We start from the raw sequence: 19,344 nt of genomic DNA, 5'->3' as shown, positions 1-19,344 counted from the left end.
CCTCATGTTCCATGTTCTTTGTTTGCTAGCTGCTAGCCCATAGTTAAGTATTGTGCAGCACAAAGGTCCTCTCAGGGACACGCCTTCTCTTCCAAGAGCAGCAGCAGAACAAGGATCAGGTTCAACAAACGGACCAACTCTGAACCACAAACTGCCTCAACATTCCAACTCCAGCAATGAAAGCCTTTCCTTTACAAGACATCAAATACATCAACAGTTACAAAAGTCAAAAAGCTACATTAGAAAACTTTACGAGTACTAAAAGTGATCATAAATATCTAAACTACAAACTTATTTTCCTCCATTCAAAATGGTATTAATTGCCAACATCTACACAATGTACAGACTTCTGTTATGGCACAAGTGGCTGGATTATGATTATAAAGTGAACAAAACACTATCGACTCAAACAGTGGAAATTGTATCTGAAATAAAATAATCTGGCTAGTATTTTTAAAACACATTCTAGTCCATGATCAAACCTACTGGACAAAGTGACCTTAGCTCGATCCTTCAACAACTGAACAACTGACCTCCCATGTCCTCCTCATTGAACCTGTAACAGCCCTCCTCCTCCTCTTCCTCTCCTCCCTCTCCCTCCTCTTCCTCGCCCTCCTCACACTGCATACTCGCAAAGGAGAACTTACTATTTACCACCGGCGACGAGCTGATGCCGTTTGAGCTGACCGAGTGGCCGGAGCTGACCGCACCCGGGTTCCCGTACATAAGCGGCTGACTGTACACGCTGCTGCCCGTGTCCGAGTCGCCGTCGCTCGTGTCTGAACCGCTGCTGGTCGACCCGTCTATCATCTGAACGGGTTGGTTGTTGTTATCGTTTGGCGGTTTCCCCTGGCGACCGAACATGCGCTGGACCGTATTGGATCGGGCCTGACCCGGTACCCTGAGGTTCCCCTTGTGATTCCCATTGGTCAGCGTTTTGCGTTCCACCGGGGCAGAATTCGGGGTTCGGGTCATGATATGTTGCGTGTTGACCGGTGTGGAGGTCAGCTGGCTAAGAATGAACGGGTCGGTGTCGGAGCGGTTACGCATGTTGTTATTGTTAAGCGCCTTACGCGGCCGATTGGACAGGATTGGCGAATAGCTGCCGTAATGGTTAAGTTGTGGCAGCGGGGGCGGGGTAAAGGGTTGTGGGAGGCTTGGCGTTTCCCCAGGGCGTTTGCTAAAGTAATGGCCGCCGTCATCCCAGCGTGGAGGCGAGGGCGGCTGGTGGCTTAGTGAGCCGGTGCGCGGGTGGAAGCTGCTGATGACGGGGCTGGAGCACTGGCTACGCGTCCCGGACCCGAGCGGACGACCGAGCGCCACGCCCCTAATATCTCTCCCTTGGAAAATCTCGTCCAACAATGTGCTGTGGAGAGGGACGCGGCCGTGGAACGAGCTGCCGTTCGGGACCACCTCATCCTCATCCTCGTCACCTGGAAGCTCGTGGACAAACGCGCTCGGCGACTGACCACTGCTTCTCATCAAACCCTGGTGATTAGTATGGTAGAACCCATTTACCGTGCCAAAAAGCCCGGCGACCTGCCCTGTGCTCTGCTGCGTGTTAAAGTCCTCGTGGCAGTGCCCCCTAGTGGCCCGACTGCTCTTCTTCACGTCACATTCGCTGTCTATGTCGCTGCAGTCTATGTAAGGGATAGAGGAGCTGCTGCCTTTGTTAGCCCTGCAGGATGGACCTGGGTTAAGGAGGTGCTGGTCCGGCGACGACCCGTTGCCGCGGTGATTCGCTGGTTTGGACGGGGCCAAGAAGTCGTGGAATCCATTGTTGTTGGTCACTGCGATCTGCTGGCTGCCGTTGAGATGGGACGTCCTGGTGGAGTCCGTCTGGTCCGGCAGCTGGACGAACACGGCGCTCTGCAGAGACACAAGTCACTACAACCTGGAGTACTGCAGTCCCACTGTACTGCAGTCCCACAGTCCCACTGTACTGCAGTCCCACTGTACTGCAGTCCCACAGTCCCACTGTACTGCAGTCCCACTGTACTGCAGTCCCACAGTCCCACTGTACTGCAGTCCCACTGTACTGCAGTCCCTCTGTACTGCAGTCCCTCTGTACTGCAGTCCCTCTGTACTGCAGTCCCACTGTACAGCAGTCCCACTGTACTGCAGTCTCTCTGTAGTGCAGTCCCACTGTAGTGCAGTCCCTCTGTACTGCAGTCCCTCTGTACTGCAGTCCCACTGTACTGCAGTCCCACAGTCCCACTGTACTGCAGTCCCACTGTACTGCAGTCCCTCTGTACTGCAGTCCCTCTGTACTGCAGTCCCTCTGTACTGCAGTCCCACTGTACAGCAGTCCCACTGTACTGCAGTCTCTCTGTAGTGCAGTCCCACTGTAGTGCAGTCCCTCTGTACTGCAGTCCCTCTGTACTGCAGTCCCTCTGTACAGCAGTCCCACTGTACTGCAGTCCCACAGTCCCACTGTACTGCAGTCCCACAGTCCCACTGTACTGCAGTCCCACTGTACTGCAGTCCCACTGTACTGCAGTCCCTCTGTACTGCAGTCCCTCTGTACTGCAGTCCCTCTGTACTGCAGTCCCACTGTACAGCAGTCCCACTGTACTGCAGTCTCTCTGTAGTGCAGTCCCTCTGTACTGCAGTCCCTCTGTACTGCAGTCCCTCTGTACTGCAGTCCCTCTGTACAGCAGTCCCTCTGTACAGCAGTCCCACTGTACTGCAGTCCCACAGTCCCACTGTACTGCAGTCCCACAGTCCCACAGTCCCACTGTACTGCAGTCCCACTGTACTGCAGTCCCTCTGTACTGCAGTCCCTCTGTACTGCAGTCCCACTGTACAGCAGTCCCACTGTACTGCAGTCCCTCTGTAGTGCAGTCCCACTGTAGTGCAGTCCCTCTGTACTGCAGTCCCTCTGTACTGCAGTCCCTCTGTACAGCAGTCCCACTGTACTGCAGTCCCTCTGTACTGCAGTCCCACTGTACTGACTGCAGTCCCTCTGTACTGCAGTCCCACTGTACAGACTGCAGTCCCTCTGTACTGCAGTCCCTCTGTACTGCAGTCCCTCTGTACTGCAGTCCCTCTGTACTGCAGTCCCTCTGTACTGCAGTCCCTTTGTACTGCAGTCCCTCTGTACTGCAGTCCCTCTGTACTGCAGTCCCACAGTCCCACTGTACTGCAGTCACACAGTCCCACTGTACTGCAGTCCCACAGTCCCACTGTACTGCAGTCCCACAGTCCCACTGTACTGCAGTCCCACAGTCCCACTGTACTGCAGTCCCACTGTACTGCAGTCCCTCTGTACTGCAGTCCCTCTGTACTGCAGTCCCTCTGTACTGCAGTCCCACTGTACAGCAGTCCCACTGTACTGCAGTCCCTCTGTAGTGCAGTCCCACTGCAGTCCCACTGTACTGACTGCAGTCCCACTGTACTGCAGTCCCTCTGTACTGCAGTCCCTCTGTACTGCAGTCCCTCTGTACTGCAGTCCCACAGTCCCACTGTACTGCAGTCCCACAGTCCCACTGTACTGCAGTCCCTCTGTACTGCAGTCCCTCTGTACTGCAGTCCCTCTGTACTGCAGTCCCACTGTACTGCAGTCCCACAGTCCCACTGTACTGCAGTCCCTCTGTACTGCAGTCCCACTGTACTGCAGTCCCACTGTACTGCAGTCCCACTGTACTGCAGTCCCACAGTCCCACTGTACTGCAGTCCCACAGTCCCACTGTACTGCAGTCCCACAGTCCCTCTGTACTGCAGTCCCACTGTACTGCAGTCCCACAGTCCCACTGTACTGCAGTCCCACAGTCCCTCTGTACTGCAGTCCCACTGTACTGCAGTACATGTATATGATATAAGTATATGATAAAAGCAGGAGAGGCTCTGCGGCGGTGAAGCTGGTTCAGGGAGGCACAAGAACAGGTAAAACAGGTAAAACAGGTAAAACAGGTAAAACAGGTAAAACAGGTAAAACAGGTAAAACAGGTTGATCTGGCACCACCTGTTGCTGTTTGAGCGTTATTACCTCTCGTGGCGCTTGAGACCTGAACGAGGACGACTGCGAGGGTCCGCCGCTGTTGGACAGGATCTTACTGTGCTTCCTGAGGCGAGACAAACAGCTGTGGTCAGAAACAAACTGACCGGTTTGGGTCCATCGCACGAGCTGGTTACGACGCAGGCGGCATTATGGGAAATGAGAATGATCCCAAAAATGCTGTTTACCTTTCAAACGGGACCTTCTTAACCTCCGAGTCTTTGACATAATCAATGATCTGCTTTTGGGTTCGACCGCTGCAGAAACAGAAGAACATTGAGAAACAAACCATGAAAAAAGAAACAAAATGAGCTTGATTTTACCTGAAGCGGAAGGACGAGCCCCTGGTGAAAAGAATGGCTTTAGGTTTGGGTTTTGGCTCCTCAAAAAGTCTGAAGAAAGCGTGGTATTCGACACAGATCTTCCAGAAGATCTTACAGCAGTCCCGACTGGCCATGGCGAACTCCAGAGTGTCGTGGTGCGCGTTTTGCTGCATCAAAAACAGAAACATTTGTGAAATATGGTGAACTCTGTGGGGAGTACCCGGGCGTGGCTGGACTTACGGCGGGGTCTGCTCTCAGCTTGATAAGAAACCTTTTGCGTTTGAAGCTCAGTTTGCGAATCCTGGACCAATTGAATGCATTTATTTTCAGGTAACCCTAAAGAGAAGACGGACATTAGCAAACGTGCTCGGGCTGGATTCACCTGCACCTGAGATGATGAGGTCACTGTGGTCAGAGGTCACTGTGGTCAGAGCTCGTTAGAACAGCCTGGACTCTGCTTTGACCCTCGCTCCACTGTCCAAACTGTCTTTGAGCTGCAGTAAAAGTACTACATACTCAAGTATTACTAACATTATATTTAAGAGTAAGAGGAGCAGGATAACAACACTGTACCTCCTCTTGTCTTAAGAGTACTCCCTCCCGCACTCCCTCCCGCACCCCTCCCACACTCCCTCCCACACTCCCTCCCGCACTCCCTCCCGCACCCCTCCCGCACTCCCTCCCGCACTCCCTCCCGCACCCCTCCCACACTCCCTCCCGCACTCCCTCCCGCACTCCCTCCCGCACTCCCTCCCGCACTCCCTCCCGCACCCCTCCCGCACTCCCTCCCGCACTCCCTCCCGCACTCCCTCCCGCACTCCCTCCCGCACTCCCTCCCGCACTCCCTCCCGCACTCCCTCCCGCACTCCCTCCCGCACTCCTCCCACACTCCCTCCCGCACTCCCTCCCGCACTCCCTCCCGCACTCCCTCCCGCACTCCCTCCCGCACTCCCTCCCGCACTCCTCCCACACTCCCTCCCGCACTCCCTCCCGCACTCCCTCCCGCACTCCCTCCCGCACTCCTCCCACACTCCCTCCCGCACTCCCTCCCGCACTCCCTCCCGCACTCCTCCCACACTCCCTCCCGCACTCCTCCCACACTCCCTCCCGCACTCCCTCCCGCACTCCCTCCCGCACTCCCTCCCGCACTCCCTCCCGCACTCCCTCCCGCACTCCTCCTGTACTGTATAAGAGTGTGCAGTGACCTGGAACACCAGCACCCCGGTGTGGGCCACAGACAGGCTCAGTTTGGTCCCTTCTCGGTCCTTGGCAGGGTGCAGGCGGATGCCGTACATCTCCAAACGCCGGGCGATCTCCAGCAGTTGGTAGTCCGATTCCGCTGGCGTCTGCCCGCTGTGGAAACAATACATTCAAACATTTATAGGAAATGAAATAAAAGGCAGCAAACACTCGAGCCGTTTGGACTGGTGAAGAAGAACAGAAGACTAGACACTAAAAAAGACTAAAGCTCTTTAAGTGTAACAACTATGTTTACTCGTAAAATAAGAAGTTATAGATTCAACTCATTTCATTGATTTATGATTTTACTTGAGCCTAATCTTCTCCAGTCAAGATAATATGTTCTTATTCAAGTAATTATTAGTGCCGTGTGGATAATGACATATTTTATCTGGACATTTTAAAATGAAATAATGTATCCAGACCATTGTATTACCTAAAAACATAAAATACATCCAAGAGTAGACAACCATCATGAATCAATATATTCAAAACTAATATTGTGAATTTAAATGTTAATTCATATATTGATCGTTGCCATGGGCACTGAAACAGTTTGAGATGAAAGTGGCTGTAAACATATCAATCATGTCTGCTCATAACAATCACAGAAGAATCAGATTACAGGGTGAAAAAATAAGCTAAAAAAGCAGCGTGTTTCCTCAGTAAATGTGAAAATGGCTTCCTGTTTCCTGTATGTGCGGCTGAATGAGCCACTTCCTTCCCGTGGGCCGCTCTTTGTGGTTCACAGCGGGACGGCCACCAAGGCCACAGAGGGGCAAACACAACACGAGTGCTCTGGTTGTAAAGATGCTGATGACAGGAGAGGGCAATAAACAGAAAGCCAAATGTGACGGGGAAAAGTGGCAAGCTCTACTATAAAATGTAAATATTTTCTTACATTTGTTTCTTACTCATTTTTGGAACGTTTACGTCAAAAAAGAAAAGAATTGTATCTGATAGTTGAACTTAAATGAAACAAATACATTTCATGATTTTAACACTGACACGTCGCAAACACAAAAGCCGAGTGAAAATCACAGATGAAACTGCACGACAATGAAACGCGCTCATGGGTAATATTTCAAAAGGGTCAAAAAGTACTTTCCGTTGCATTTTTATCATTCTTTTACTTCTGATGGTATCATTGTAGCATGTTGTGATCGCGGCAGAGTGAGATTTGAGCACGAGCCAGTGGAGCAGGCCGAGTTAAACGTGTGGTTACTATGGCGATAAACATCTTGGCAGGAAATGGATGGAGGGGTGAGACGGGCGCGGACATATTTGTGTTTGTGTTAACGTAAACAGATAAATATGAGTGGGAGCCGCGGGCGGATGTGAGCTGGAGTGTGAAGTGTGAACTCCTCCCACTCCTCAGAATGTTCCAGATTAGCCTCGTGTTCCACCGTGCAAAGCTTTAGCAAACACGGCTATCTTTATTACCCCAAAATACCCCTAATGCATTATTTCTATAACAAGCTGAAAACATTTGGGTTGCGGCTCCGTTGCGTCTGTAGCTGTTTATTTTGGAACGGACGTCAGAGAAGCCGGGCCAGACTCTCTTGTGATGACAGGAATCATATGTTAGTTTTTCACGCTTTAGGCCAGTTTATTAATGGAGGATCCAAGAAAAGTCAGACTGATTCACTTGTGGAGCCTCGAGATGAAATAGTGTCGAGTTCTTTCCTCCAGAGGCTTTAGCTTGGAACTGGACACGTCCAAAACACAGACACAACAGTGTCTGTGTTTTTGTGCTGGTGGTGTGGACGAAAGATGTAACAATTGCATTCAATAAAAGTCGCTCTGTAAGGCGTGGCAGACACTCACGTGCGCTCTGTAAGGCGTGGCAGACACTCACGTGCGCTCTGTAAGGCGTGGCAGACACTCACGTGCGCTCTGTAAGGCGTGGCAGACACTCACGTGCGCTCTGTAAGGCGTGGCAGACACTCACGCGCGCTCTGTAAGGCGTGGCAGACACTCACGTGCGCTCTGTAAGGCGTGGCAGACACTCACGTGCGCTCTGTAAGGCGTGGCAGACACTCACGTGCGCTCTGTAAGGCGTGGCAGACACTCACGTGCGCTCTGTAAGGCGTGGCAGACACTCACGCGCGCTCTGTAAGGCGTGGCAGACACTCACGTGCGCTCTGTAAGGCGTGGCAGACACTCACGTGCGCTCTGTAAGGCGTGGCAGACACTCACGTGCGCTCTGTAAGGCGTGGCAGACACTCACGTGCGCTCTGTAAGGCGTGGCAGACACTCACGTGCGCTCTGTAAGGCGTGGCAGACACTCACGCGCGCTCTGTAAGGCGTGGCAGACACTCACGTGCGCTCTGTAAGGCGTGGCAGACACTCACGCGCGCTCTGTAAGGCGTGGCAGACACTCACGCGCGCTCTGTAAGGCGTGGCAGACACTCACGTGCGCTCTGTAAGGCGTGGCGGACACTCGCGCTGTAAGGTGTGGAGGACACTCACGTGTGTTTGCGGTGACACTCCATGATCTTGTCCCGTATGGCGTCCTGGTCCGGAAGATATTTATTGTGGAGGAGATGCTGCCAGCTTTGTGTCTCATCGAAGTCACCGATCTCCGCTGAGAGAGAGAGAGAGGGAGAGGGTCAGTGTCAAGGCCATACTCTGTTCAGTCTGAGCCGCACATGCTGCGCCGGCGGCAGCGTGGTTACTATGGCGATGCACACATATGGGACGTCGGCGCGCACCTGCCAATGTCTGCGGGGCACGGGTCACTCTGCACCAGAGGGGTCACTTCTGCACCAGAGGGGTCACTCTACACCAGAGGGGTCACTTCTGCACCAGAGGGGTCACTTCTGCACCAGAGGGGTCACTCTACACCAGAGGGGTCACTTCTGCACCAGAGGGGTCACTTCTGCACCAGAGGGGTCACTCTACACCAGAGGGGTCACTCTACACCAGAGGGGTCACTCTGCACCAGAGGGGTCACTCTACACCAGAGGGGTCACTCTGCACCAGAGGGGTCACTTCTGCACCAGAGGGGTCACTCTACACCAGAGGGGTCACTCTGCACCAGAGGGGTCACTCTACACCAGAGGGGTCACTCTACACCAGAGGGGTCACTCTGCACCAGAGGGGTCACTTCTGCACCAGAGGGGTCACTCTGCACCAGAGGGGTCACTCTGCACCAGAGGGGTCACTCTACACCAGAGGGGTCACTCTACACCAGAGGGGTCACTTCTGCACCAGAGGGGTCACTCTACACCAGAGGGGTCACTTCTGCACCAGAGGGGTCACTCTGCACCAGAGGGGTCACTCTACACCAGAGGGGTCACTTCTGCACCAGAGGGGTCACTCTGCACCAGAGGGGTCACTCTGCACCAGAGGGGTCACTCTACACCAGAGGGGTCACTCTACACCAGAGGGGTCACTTCTGCACCAGAGGGGTCACTCTGCACCAGAGGGGTCACTCTACACCAGAGGGGTCACTCTACACCAGAGGGGTCACTTCTGCACCAGAGGGGTCACTCTACACCAGAGGGGTCACTTCTGCACCAGAGGGGTCACTCTGCACCAGAGGGGTCACTCTACACCAGAGGGGTCACTTCTGCACCAGAGGGGTCACTCTGCACCAGAGGGGTCACTCTGCACCAGAGGGGTCACTCTGCACCAGAGGGGTCACTCTACACCAGAGGGGTCACTCTACACCAGAGGGGTCACTCTACACCAGAGGGGTCACTTCTGCACCAGAGGGGTCACTCTGCACCAGAGGGGTCACTCTACACCAGAGGGGTCACTTCTGCACCAGAGGGGTCACTCTGCACCAGAGGGGTCACTCTGCACCAGAGGGGTCACTCTGCACCAGAGGGGTCACTTCTGCAGTTTGGGTCACACTGTTCTCATAAACCCACGTTTGAAAAGCCCAAAGTCACTGGAACAGGCTCCACCCCCTAACGGGGACAGGCTCCTCCCCCTAACAGGGACAGGCTCCACCCCCTAACGGGGACAGGCTCCACCCCCTAACTCCTCCCCCTAACAGGGACAGGCTCCACCCCCTAACAGGGACAGGTGCTGAAGATAATGGCTGTGTAAAGGTGGAGCCAGGTATTTCTAGGACAAAATACAAAGCCAGTTTAACACATGGACCAAAAGAACTGATGAATCTCATGATTTAAAATGAAATCCTCAACATTTATTGTGATGATCATAAGGCATAAATACGTGGATAGTGTCTCTAATGCATAAATACATGGATAGTGTCTCTAATGCATAAATACATGGATAGTGTCTCTAAAGCATAAATACATGGATAGTGTCTCTAATGCATAAATACATGGATAGTGTCTCTAATGCATAAATACATGGATAGTGTCTCTAATGCATAAATACATGGATAGTGTCTCTAATGCATAAATACATGGATAGTGTCTGAATAAAGTGTCAGGTTCAGCACTTACATTGGATGATGTGTGAGACCATGAGCGCTGCGCTGGTGTCGTTACACACCAGGTGACCACACGCCAGGTCCCGCTTCACCTGCAGCGCAAACAGATACCTGCAAAGAAGGAGATCGTTCACTACAAGTGTCTAACAAACAGATACCTGCAAAGAAGGAGATCGTTCTCTACACGTTTCTAACAAACAGATACCTGCAAAGGAGATCATTCACTACACGAGTCTAACAAACAGATACCTGCAAAGAAGGAGATCATTCACTACACGAGTCTAACAAACAGATACCTGCAAAGAAGATCATTCACTACACAAGTCTAACAAACAGATACCTGCAAAGAAGATCATTCACTACACGAGTCTAACAAACAGATACCTGCAAAGAAGGAGATCATTCACTATACGAGTCTAACAAACAGATACCTGCAAAGATGATCATTCACTACACGAGTCTAACAAACAGATACCTGCAAATGAGATCATTCACTACACGAGTCTAACAGATACCTGCAAAGAAGGAGATCATTCACTACACGAGTCTAACAAACAGATACCTGCAAAGGAGGAGATCATTCACTACAAGAGTCTAACAAACATATACCTGCAAAGAAGGAGATTGTTCACTACGCGCGTCTAACAAACAGATACCTGCAAAGGAAGAGATCATTCACTACACGCGTCTAACAAACAGATACCTGCAAAGGAAGAGATAATTCACTACACGAGTCTAACAAACAGATACCTGCAAAGGAAGAGATCATTCACTACACGTGTCTAACAAACAGATACCTGCAAAGAAGGAGATTGTTCACTACGCGCGTCTAACAAACAGATACCTGCAAAGAAGGAGATCGTTCACTACACGTGTCTAACAAACAGATACCTGCGAAGAAGGAGATCGTTCACTACACGTGTATAACAAACAGATACCTGCAAAGAAGATCATTCACTACACGAGTCTAACAAACAGATACCTGCAAAGAAGGAGATCGTTCACTACATGCGTCTAACAAACAGATACCTGCAAAAGAAGAGATTGTTCACTACGCGCGTCTAACAAACAGATACCTGCAAAGAAGGAGATCATTCACTACACGAGTCTAACAAACAGATACCTGCAAAGAAGGAGATCATTCACTACACGAGTCTAACAAACAGATACCTGCAAAGAAGGAGATCATTCACTACACGAGTCTAACAAACAGATACCTGCAAAGAAGGAGATCATTCACTACAAGAGTCTAACAAACAGATACCTGCAAAGAAGGAGATAATTCACTACGCGAGTCTAACAGATCCCTGCAAAGGAGATCGTTCACTACATGCGTCTAACAAACAGATACCTGCAAAAGAAGAGATCATTCACTACACGTGTCAAGCTCTCACTCTTATATATTAGAGACTATGTAACCACGGAGACGGGCGTTAGTTTGAGGCGACGTGTGTGCTGCCTGGACCGAGCCGTGTCCAGCTGAGGCAGGAGGACACTATGTTCACTTTGTCTTACACTGCGGACATAACTTCCTGTTTGTGACATGTTTCAAGTGGTGCAAGAACTAAAGCATCATGGGAGAACATCAAGTGGTCAAATCAATCTTTTGTTTCAGCTGTCATTTTGGTTCCTCGTGATTTTACTCCTGTAATAACATGAGCATTCATCGTCTTTTTGCTGCTCTCCTCGTCATATTTAAAGCTCCACAAATATTTTTACAGCTTTGCTTCCCACATTGACCAAGGACATGAAGATGTGTAAAAACGGCTTTTGAAAAGAGCTTTTCCTGCACACGGCGGAAAGTCTGAGGCCAAACCATCGTTAAAACACCGGGTCTTTAATTAAAGACGCGTCGTGGATCCACAGGAACCCAAAAGAACCCACAGGAACCCAGAGAAACCCCACAGGAACCCACAAGAACCCAGATGAACCCACAAGAACCCACAGAAACCCAGAGGAACCCAGAGGAACCCACAGGAACCCAGAGGAACCCACCGCGTGAGCTCCTCCATCAGCTGCATGTGGTCCGGAGGGAAGAACTTGACCACGAAGCGCAGGATGGTGTTTTTGGGCCCTGGAGGAGTAGATGGAGGAGAGGTTAGTGCGGTGGAGAAAGAGGATCTGCCATTTGCTGATGTATGATGGGACTTTAAGTGTTTCCAGATGTGGAGGACTCACTACGGTTTGTGTGAAGAAACGTGCTCTATCTGTAGCTCAAATGGACCAGATCCAGTAAACATGAGGCTGAGGTTTATAACTTTGTCTCACCGACACGGAGGGAAAGTTCTAAAGCTACAAACCAATATTGATGTCTTTTTGACCAGTTCTTCACATCAAAAGTCAAATCCCCAAAATCATCGCTGCATATTGTGAATATTTAAACTTTTACTGTGGTACATTTGAGATACTCACGTCTGATCTGTTTGAGGGCCGGCTTCAGCAGATCCAGCCAAACCTGCACAGAAGAGCCAAACTGTTACCAGCACGGCAACGGAGCGGCAACAGAGCGGCAAGGGAGAGTGGCAACGGAGCGGCAAGGGAGAGCGGCAACGGAGCGGCAAGGGAGAGCGGCAACGGAGCGGCAACAGAGCGGCAAGGGAGAGTGGCAACGGAGCGGCAAGGGAGAGCGGCAACGGAGCGGCAAGGGAGAGCGGCAACGGAGCGGCAAGGGAGCGGCAAACGGAGAGCGGCAAGTGCACACTTTGACCACAATTCTATTCTAACAGCTGATTGGTCCCTTCAGCCACCGTGAGCTCCAGGTCGCTCCGGGCGACTTGAGGCCGACGATGATGTCATGGCACTCACTGGTGATTGGTCCATCTGCAACGGTGGGAAAACAGGCCAGCACAGGAATCCAGGAGGGAAAAGCCACTACATCTGCATATCATTGTGTTCAACTTGTAAATCGTCACAAACGCTCAAATAACATTTTCAAATGAAACAATATTTAAGAAATGTAGATTTTCTAAAAATTTAGATTTTGTTCCGTCTCCATTAAATTCTCGATGACCAGCTTCAAACTGAAACACTTTCATCGCTTTCATCTTTTGGAGTCAGCGTTATCATTTGGCCCCATGTTAATCCCAGGTGGCGCTACTGAGCCGTCTTTCATGTTCTCTCACAGGGTCTCGACATTAGAGCTCAGAGAGGTCTCATCTTCTCACCCTCGTTTACTCCTGGATGTGCGTTTGAGGTGTTTCTCCAGCGCCCTTCAGCTCGGGCTCATAATAATACACATCTAATAGAAACATTTGTGCTGCTTTTACGATCACGTACAGTAGTAGTACTGAGTAAAGTACAGTAGTACGGAGTAAAGTACAGTAGTAGTACTGAGTAAAGTACAGTAGTACTGAGTAAAGTACAGTAGTACTGAGTAAAGTACAGTAGTAGTACTGAGTAAAGTACAGTAGTAGTACTGAGTAAAGTACAGTAGTAGTACTGAGTAAAGTACAGTAGTACTGAGTAAAGTACAGTAGTACTGAGTAAAGTACAGTAGTAGTACTGAGTAAAGTACAGTAGTAGTACTGAGTAAAGTACAGTAGTAGTACTGAGTAAAGTACAGTAGTAGTACTGAGTAAAGTACAGTAGTAGTACTGAGTATTGAGGCTGGACATGAGGAGCTCGTGAAGCCCTCTCAGGGAACAGGAGGAGCTGTTCTCACCATCATCTTGCGGTGGTCTTGGTACTCCAGCCCAAAGTAGTCTCCTTCTGTGAGGTTGAGGTGGACACAGATCAGGTCAAGCAGACATTTCCCGCTGGAGCGTTGCTGTAAGACAGAAAACACAACTAAATGAGCTCTAAAAGAGAGTAAAAGAGCATTATCATGGCATCATTCCACACTGGACACAGCTCATGGGTCACTAACAAGCCGCTGACCTCTGACCTTTGAATGAGCTCCGAGCTGAGGGTGAGACTCCCACTGCATTGTGGGTGTTTCAGAGATTAGAGTCTTAATATCGTTGTCTCCCAATGTTTCATTTTTATTAATATCATTAAAATAGTTTATATAGATTCTGTTTTATGAACAGAATGTCTGGACTCAGTCAGGGGTCAGAGGGTATGGTCAGGGGTCAGAGGGTGTGGTCAGAGGGTGCGGTCAGGGGTCAGAGGGTGTGGTCAGGGGTCAGAGGGTGCGTTCAGGGGTCAGAGGGTGTGGTCAGGGGTCAGAGGGTGCATTCAGGGGTCAGATAGTGCGTTCAGGGGTCAGATGGTGCGTTCAGGGGTCAGATGGTGCGTTCAGGGGTCAGATGGTGCGTTCAGGGGTCAGATGGTGCGTTCAGGGGTCAGAGGGAGTGGTGAGGGGTCAGAGGGTGCGGTCAGGGGTCAGAGGCTGTGGTCAGGGGTCAGATGGTGCGTTCAGGGGTCAGAGGGAGTGGTGAGGGGTCAGAGGGTGCGGTCAGGGGTCAGAGGCTGTGGTCAGGGGTCAGATGGTGCGTTCAGGGGTCAGAGGGAGTGGTGAGGGGTCAGAGGGTGCGGTCAGGGGTCAGAGGCTGTGGTCAGGGGTCAGATGGTGCGTTCAGGGGTCAGAGGCTGTGGTCAGGGGTCAGATGGTGCGTTCAGGGGTCACTCGAGGCAGAGCTCATTTGGCGTAGCAGAAAGGAAAGAGGGGGTGGAGTTTGGAATCTTTTCATTCTTTCTGTCTTTTACTCCACATCCACGTTACCACACGTCACATGGGGTTTCTGAACCGGACAATCTATATATAATATCTCTCCTGCTGTTTTGGGCGGGGCTGGACGGGAGTGGACTGACGGGCTGACCAAAGGAAAACACTAAAGTGGGTTGTGCACACACGGTAGCCAGATGGGACGGGCTTGGTTCACCTCCAACTGGACTCACTGTTTTTCTTCTCCTTCTTCTGTCCAACACGCTCCACAAAAAGTGATCGAATGTCATAAAGTCTCAGTGACACTCGAGAGAAACATGTGCTACGTGTTTGTTTCACTAGAAGATTCACAATTTCTCTTCCAAAAAAGCGAATGCACTAGTGAAGTTTGGTTTGTGCCAACCAGCAGCAGGTTTTTCCCGTTTTTTCCTTGTGCGGACACGTTTGATCCTGCATCTGCCTCCAAATGTAATCATTATAATAGTCCAGATCAGCCACCGTACGCCATGATGGACCTCGTAACCTTTGAGTGGCCCCCAGACTCTATTTAAGTCCGGTCCAAAGCCTGCACTGGTCCTCCAGCCAGTCCCTTTGGACCAGAAGGCTTAATGAAACAGCGGCAGAATCCCAAGTATGTTTGGGCGCAAAAGCAATTTCCTCTTGTATGAAGCGTCTGGGCTCCGCAGTAACTGGCCTAAGCCTGAGCGCGTGCAGAGGGAGACATCCTGGGACACGGCTGAGCGCGTGCAGAGGGAGACATCCTGGGACACGGCTGAGCGCGTGCAGAGGGAGACATCCTGGGACACGGCTGAGCGCGTGCAGAGGGAGACATCCTGGGACACGGCTGAGCGCGTGCAGAGGGAGACATCCTGGGACACGGCTGAGCGCGTGCAGAGGGAGACATCCTGGGACACGGCTGAGCGCGTGCAGAGGGAGACATCCTGGGACACGGCTGAGCGCGTGCAGAGGGAGACATCCTGGGACACGGCTGAGCGCGTGCAGAGGGAGACATCCTGGGACACGGCTGAGCGCGTGCAGAGGGAGACATCCTGAGACACGGCTGAGCGCGTGCAGAGGGAGACATCCTGGGACACGGCTGAGCGCGTGCAGAGGGAGACATCCTGGGACACGGCTGAGCGCGTGCAGAGGGAGACATCCTGGGACACGGCTGAGCGCGTGCAGAGGGAGACATCCTGGGACACACACACACGGCATGCGTATGTAGTATGCGCGCGCGTGCGTGTGCGTGTGCGTGTATATATATATATATATATGCATATGTAAAAGTACAATTAAACAGACTGATGATGATATTCAGACATTATGATGCAAATCCAACTTATTAGATTTACTTAAGAGACAAATGTTTTTTCTCTTTTAGTAGTATTTTCGCTGTCAAGGACAAACTCAATATTCTCCATATGTGCACATCTTCTAGAAGAGAAGAAAAGTCACTTTCATGGTGAAGAAACTCCAGGATGGAAAGTTCAGTTGAGACTTGCCATTAGTTGTAAAACTAGCCCTGTACTCTGGGTTAAACCTGCGGTGGCCAGTACGTGTAAAAACAAGAGTGTCAGGAGCCTTTATTTTCAACTACCTCAGATTTCCCAAGTTTATTTGACTTGACGTCTTTCAACAGCGTTTGAAAAAAGCCGAAGTCCCGTGTGTCCAGAACAAGGCTCAGCTCATAGAGAATCACCCTCACACTGTGAACCAGGCCTCCAGATGAGGCCTTCAGGTTCAGATGAGGCCTCCAGGTCCAGATGAGGCCTCCAGGTTCAGATGAGGCCTCCAGGTCCAGATGAGGCCTTCAGGTCCAGATGAGGCCTTCAGGTCCAGATGAGGCCTTCAGGTCCAGATGAGGCCTTCAGGTCCAGATGAGGCCTTCAGGTCCAGATGAGGCCTTCAGGTCCAGATGAGGCCTTCAGGTCCAGATGAGGCCTTCAGGTCCAGATGAGGCCTTCAGGTCCAGATGAGGCCTTCAGGTCCAGATGAGGCCTTCAGGTCCAGATGAGGCCTTCAGGTTCAGATGAGGCCTTCAGGTCCAGATGAGGCCTTCAGGTCCAGATGAGGCCTTCAGGTCCAGATGAGGCCTTCAGGTCCAGATGAGGCCTTCAGGTCCAGATGAGGCCTCCAGGTTCAGATGAGGCCTTCAGGTCCAGATGAGGCCTTCAGGTCCAGATGAGGCCTTCAGGTCCAGATGAGGCCCTTCAGGTCCAGATGAGGCCCTTCAGGTCCAGATGAGGCCTTCAGGTTCAGATGAGGCCTTCAGGTCCAGATGAGGCCTTCAGGTTCAGATGAGGCCTTCAGGTTCAGATGAGGCCTCCAGGTTCAGATGAGGCCTCCAGGTTCAGATGAGGCCTTCAGGTTCAGATGAGGCCTCCAGGTTCAGATGAGGCCTTCAGGTTCAGATGAGGCCTCCAGGTTCAGATGAGGCCTCCAGGTCCAGATGAGGCCTCCAGGTCCAGATGAGGCCTTCAGGTCCAGATGAGGCCTTCAGGTCCAGATGAGGCCTTCAGGTTCAGATGAGGCCTTCAGGTTCAGATGAGGCCTCCAGGTTCAGATGAGGCCTCCAGGTTCAGATGAGGCCTCCAGGTGGTTCAGATGAGGCCTCCAGGTGGTTCAGATGAGGCCTCCAGGTGGTTCAGATGAGGCCTTCAGGTTCAGATGAGGCCTCCAGGTGGTTCAGATGAGGCCTCCAGGTGGTTCAGATGAGGCCTCCAGGTGGTTCAGATGAGGCCTCCAGGTGGTTCAGATGAGGCCTCCAGGTTCAGATGAGGCCTTCAGGTTCAGATGATGATCGTCAGGTTCAGATGATGATCGTCAGGTTCAGATGATGATCGTCAGGTTCAGATGATGATCGTCAGGTTCAGATGATGATCGTCAGGTTCAGATGATGATCGTCAGGTTCAGATGATGATCGTCAGGTTCAAATGAGGCCTTCAGGCCTTCAGGTTCAGATGATGCCTTCAGGTTTAGAAGATCTTCAGGTTCAGACGATCTTCAGGTTCAGACGATCTTCAGGTTCAGACGATCTTCAGGTTCAGATGAGGCTCTGGCTCTGATGGCTGCAGCTCCTAATCCCTCCAGGTCACACTTTAGCACGCACACTTGAGGTGAGTGAAGCGTCAGAGCTAATCGTGTGGCTTTGAAATCCTGCATAACCTGTGAGGAACCAGAGAACCTGAGCGAACACAAGCTGCATTCAAGGAAACCACGAGCGAGCCACAAAACAGCACCAAACGACAAGCAGCAGTTGATACTATGGCAAATATGAAATAAACAGCATTATTTACTGCAGTATAAGCACTATAATCTGTACGGAGACAGACGTGTGGCCAACACCAGGAAAGTTACATAGTGCACCTTTAATCATGTTTAGGCATCACTCTTTTTGACTCATATTGAACAAATATGCAGCTTAAAACACATTCCTATTATTCTGTTTCACAGTTCTATTCTGTGCTACAGGAAGCAGCCACTAAAGGTCAGAGGTCACACATGTAGGAACCGGTTTATTTATAGGCATCGGGGATGTCTCAGATCAGTTCCTTGAGAGCTTGTGTTTGACTCTAAATATGAGTTGAAACGTTGGGTCCAGGCCCAGAACCAAAACCCGTTTCACTTTGGACAATCCCGTCTTTCAGCTGCTCCATCAATGAGCCTTTCTCTGCCGGCCAAAAGCACTCAAAGCACTTAGACTGGAGACACGCTGGAGACACGCTGGAGACACGCTGGAGACACGCTGGAGACACGCTGGAGACACGCTGGAGACACGCTGGAGACACGCTGGAGACACGCTGGAGACATGCTGGGGACACGCTGGGGACACGCTGGAGACACGCTGGAGACACGCTGGAGACACGCTGGAGACATGCTGGAGACACGCTGGAGACACGCTGGAGACATGCTGGGGACACGCTGGAGACATGCTGGAGACACGCTGGAGACACGCTGGAGACACGCTGGAGACATGCTGGAGACATGCTGGAGACATGCTGGAGACACGCTGGAGACATGCTGGAGACACGCTGGAGACACGCTGGAGACACGCTGGGGACACGCTGGGGACACGCAGGAGACACGCACACATGTGATCTTATCTGAGCCGCTGAGAGGACAAGCAGGACAAAGAGGACAGAGAGGACAAGCAGGACAAAGAGGACAAGCAGGACAAAGAGGACAAGCAGGACAAAGAGGACGACCAGGACAAAGAGGACAAGCAGGACAAAGAGGACGACCAGGACAAGAAGGACAAAGAGGACAATCAGGACAAAGAGGACAAGCAGGACAAAGAGGACGAGCAGGACAAAGAGGACGACCAGGACAAAGAGGACAAGCAGGACAAAGAGGGCAATCAGGACAAAGAAGAGGACCAGGACGACGCGACGAGGAAACTGAGCAGAAGGAGAACTTCACACTAACGTGCAGCAGAGATGCAAAACGGATTTTCTGGGTCAAATAAGCTCTGCCAATATTCACAGGACAATATTCAGAGGACAATATTCAGAGGACAATATTCACAGGACAATATTCAGAGGACAATATTCACAGGACAATGTTCAGAGGACAATATTCAGAGGACAATATTCACAGGACAATATTCAGAGGACAATATTCAGAGGACAATATTCACAGGACAATATTCAGAGGACAATATTCAGAGGACAATATTCACAGGACAATATTCAGAGGACAATATTCACAGGACAATGTTCAGAGGACAATATTCACAGGACAATATTCAGAGGACAATATTCACAGGACA

General features: G+C 51.2%; 1 protein-coding gene across 2 annotated transcripts in view; it reads right to left on the bottom strand.

The window, feature by feature from the left end:
• Positions 1-19,344, bottom strand: part of LOC140362564 (FERM, ARHGEF and pleckstrin domain-containing protein 1-like) — a 73,836-nt gene that overhangs the window by 19,648 nt on the left and 34,844 nt on the right. For both annotated transcript variants that reach the window (XM_072448658.1, XM_072448650.1), the window contains exons 3-13: positions 13,632-13,736; positions 12,383-12,425; positions 11,966-12,044; positions 9,984-10,081; positions 8,032-8,146; positions 5,526-5,673; positions 4,561-4,656; positions 4,321-4,487; positions 4,186-4,254; positions 3,989-4,064; positions 1,692-1,869 (exon numbers count right to left, since the gene is read on the bottom strand). In XM_072448658.1, coding sequence (XP_072304759.1) covers positions 1,692-1,869; positions 3,989-4,064; positions 4,186-4,254; positions 4,321-4,487; positions 4,561-4,656; positions 5,526-5,673; positions 8,032-8,146; positions 9,984-10,081; positions 11,966-12,044; positions 12,383-12,425; positions 13,632-13,736 — 1,174 coding nt within the window. The remainder of the gene's footprint in view (positions 1-1,691; positions 1,870-3,988; positions 4,065-4,185; positions 4,255-4,320; positions 4,488-4,560; positions 4,657-5,525; positions 5,674-8,031; positions 8,147-9,983; positions 10,082-11,965; positions 12,045-12,382; positions 12,426-13,631; positions 13,737-19,344) is intronic.

The sequence above is a fragment of the Eucyclogobius newberryi genome, unplaced genomic scaffold (assembly GCF_026437365.1).
Source record: "Eucyclogobius newberryi isolate DKJ021-1_F unplaced genomic scaffold, fEucNew1.0.hap1 SCAF_1, whole genome shotgun sequence".
Lineage (NCBI taxonomy): Eukaryota > Metazoa > Chordata > Actinopteri > Gobiiformes > Gobiidae > Eucyclogobius > Eucyclogobius newberryi.
This window is presented reverse-complemented; position numbering and strand designations above follow the sequence as displayed.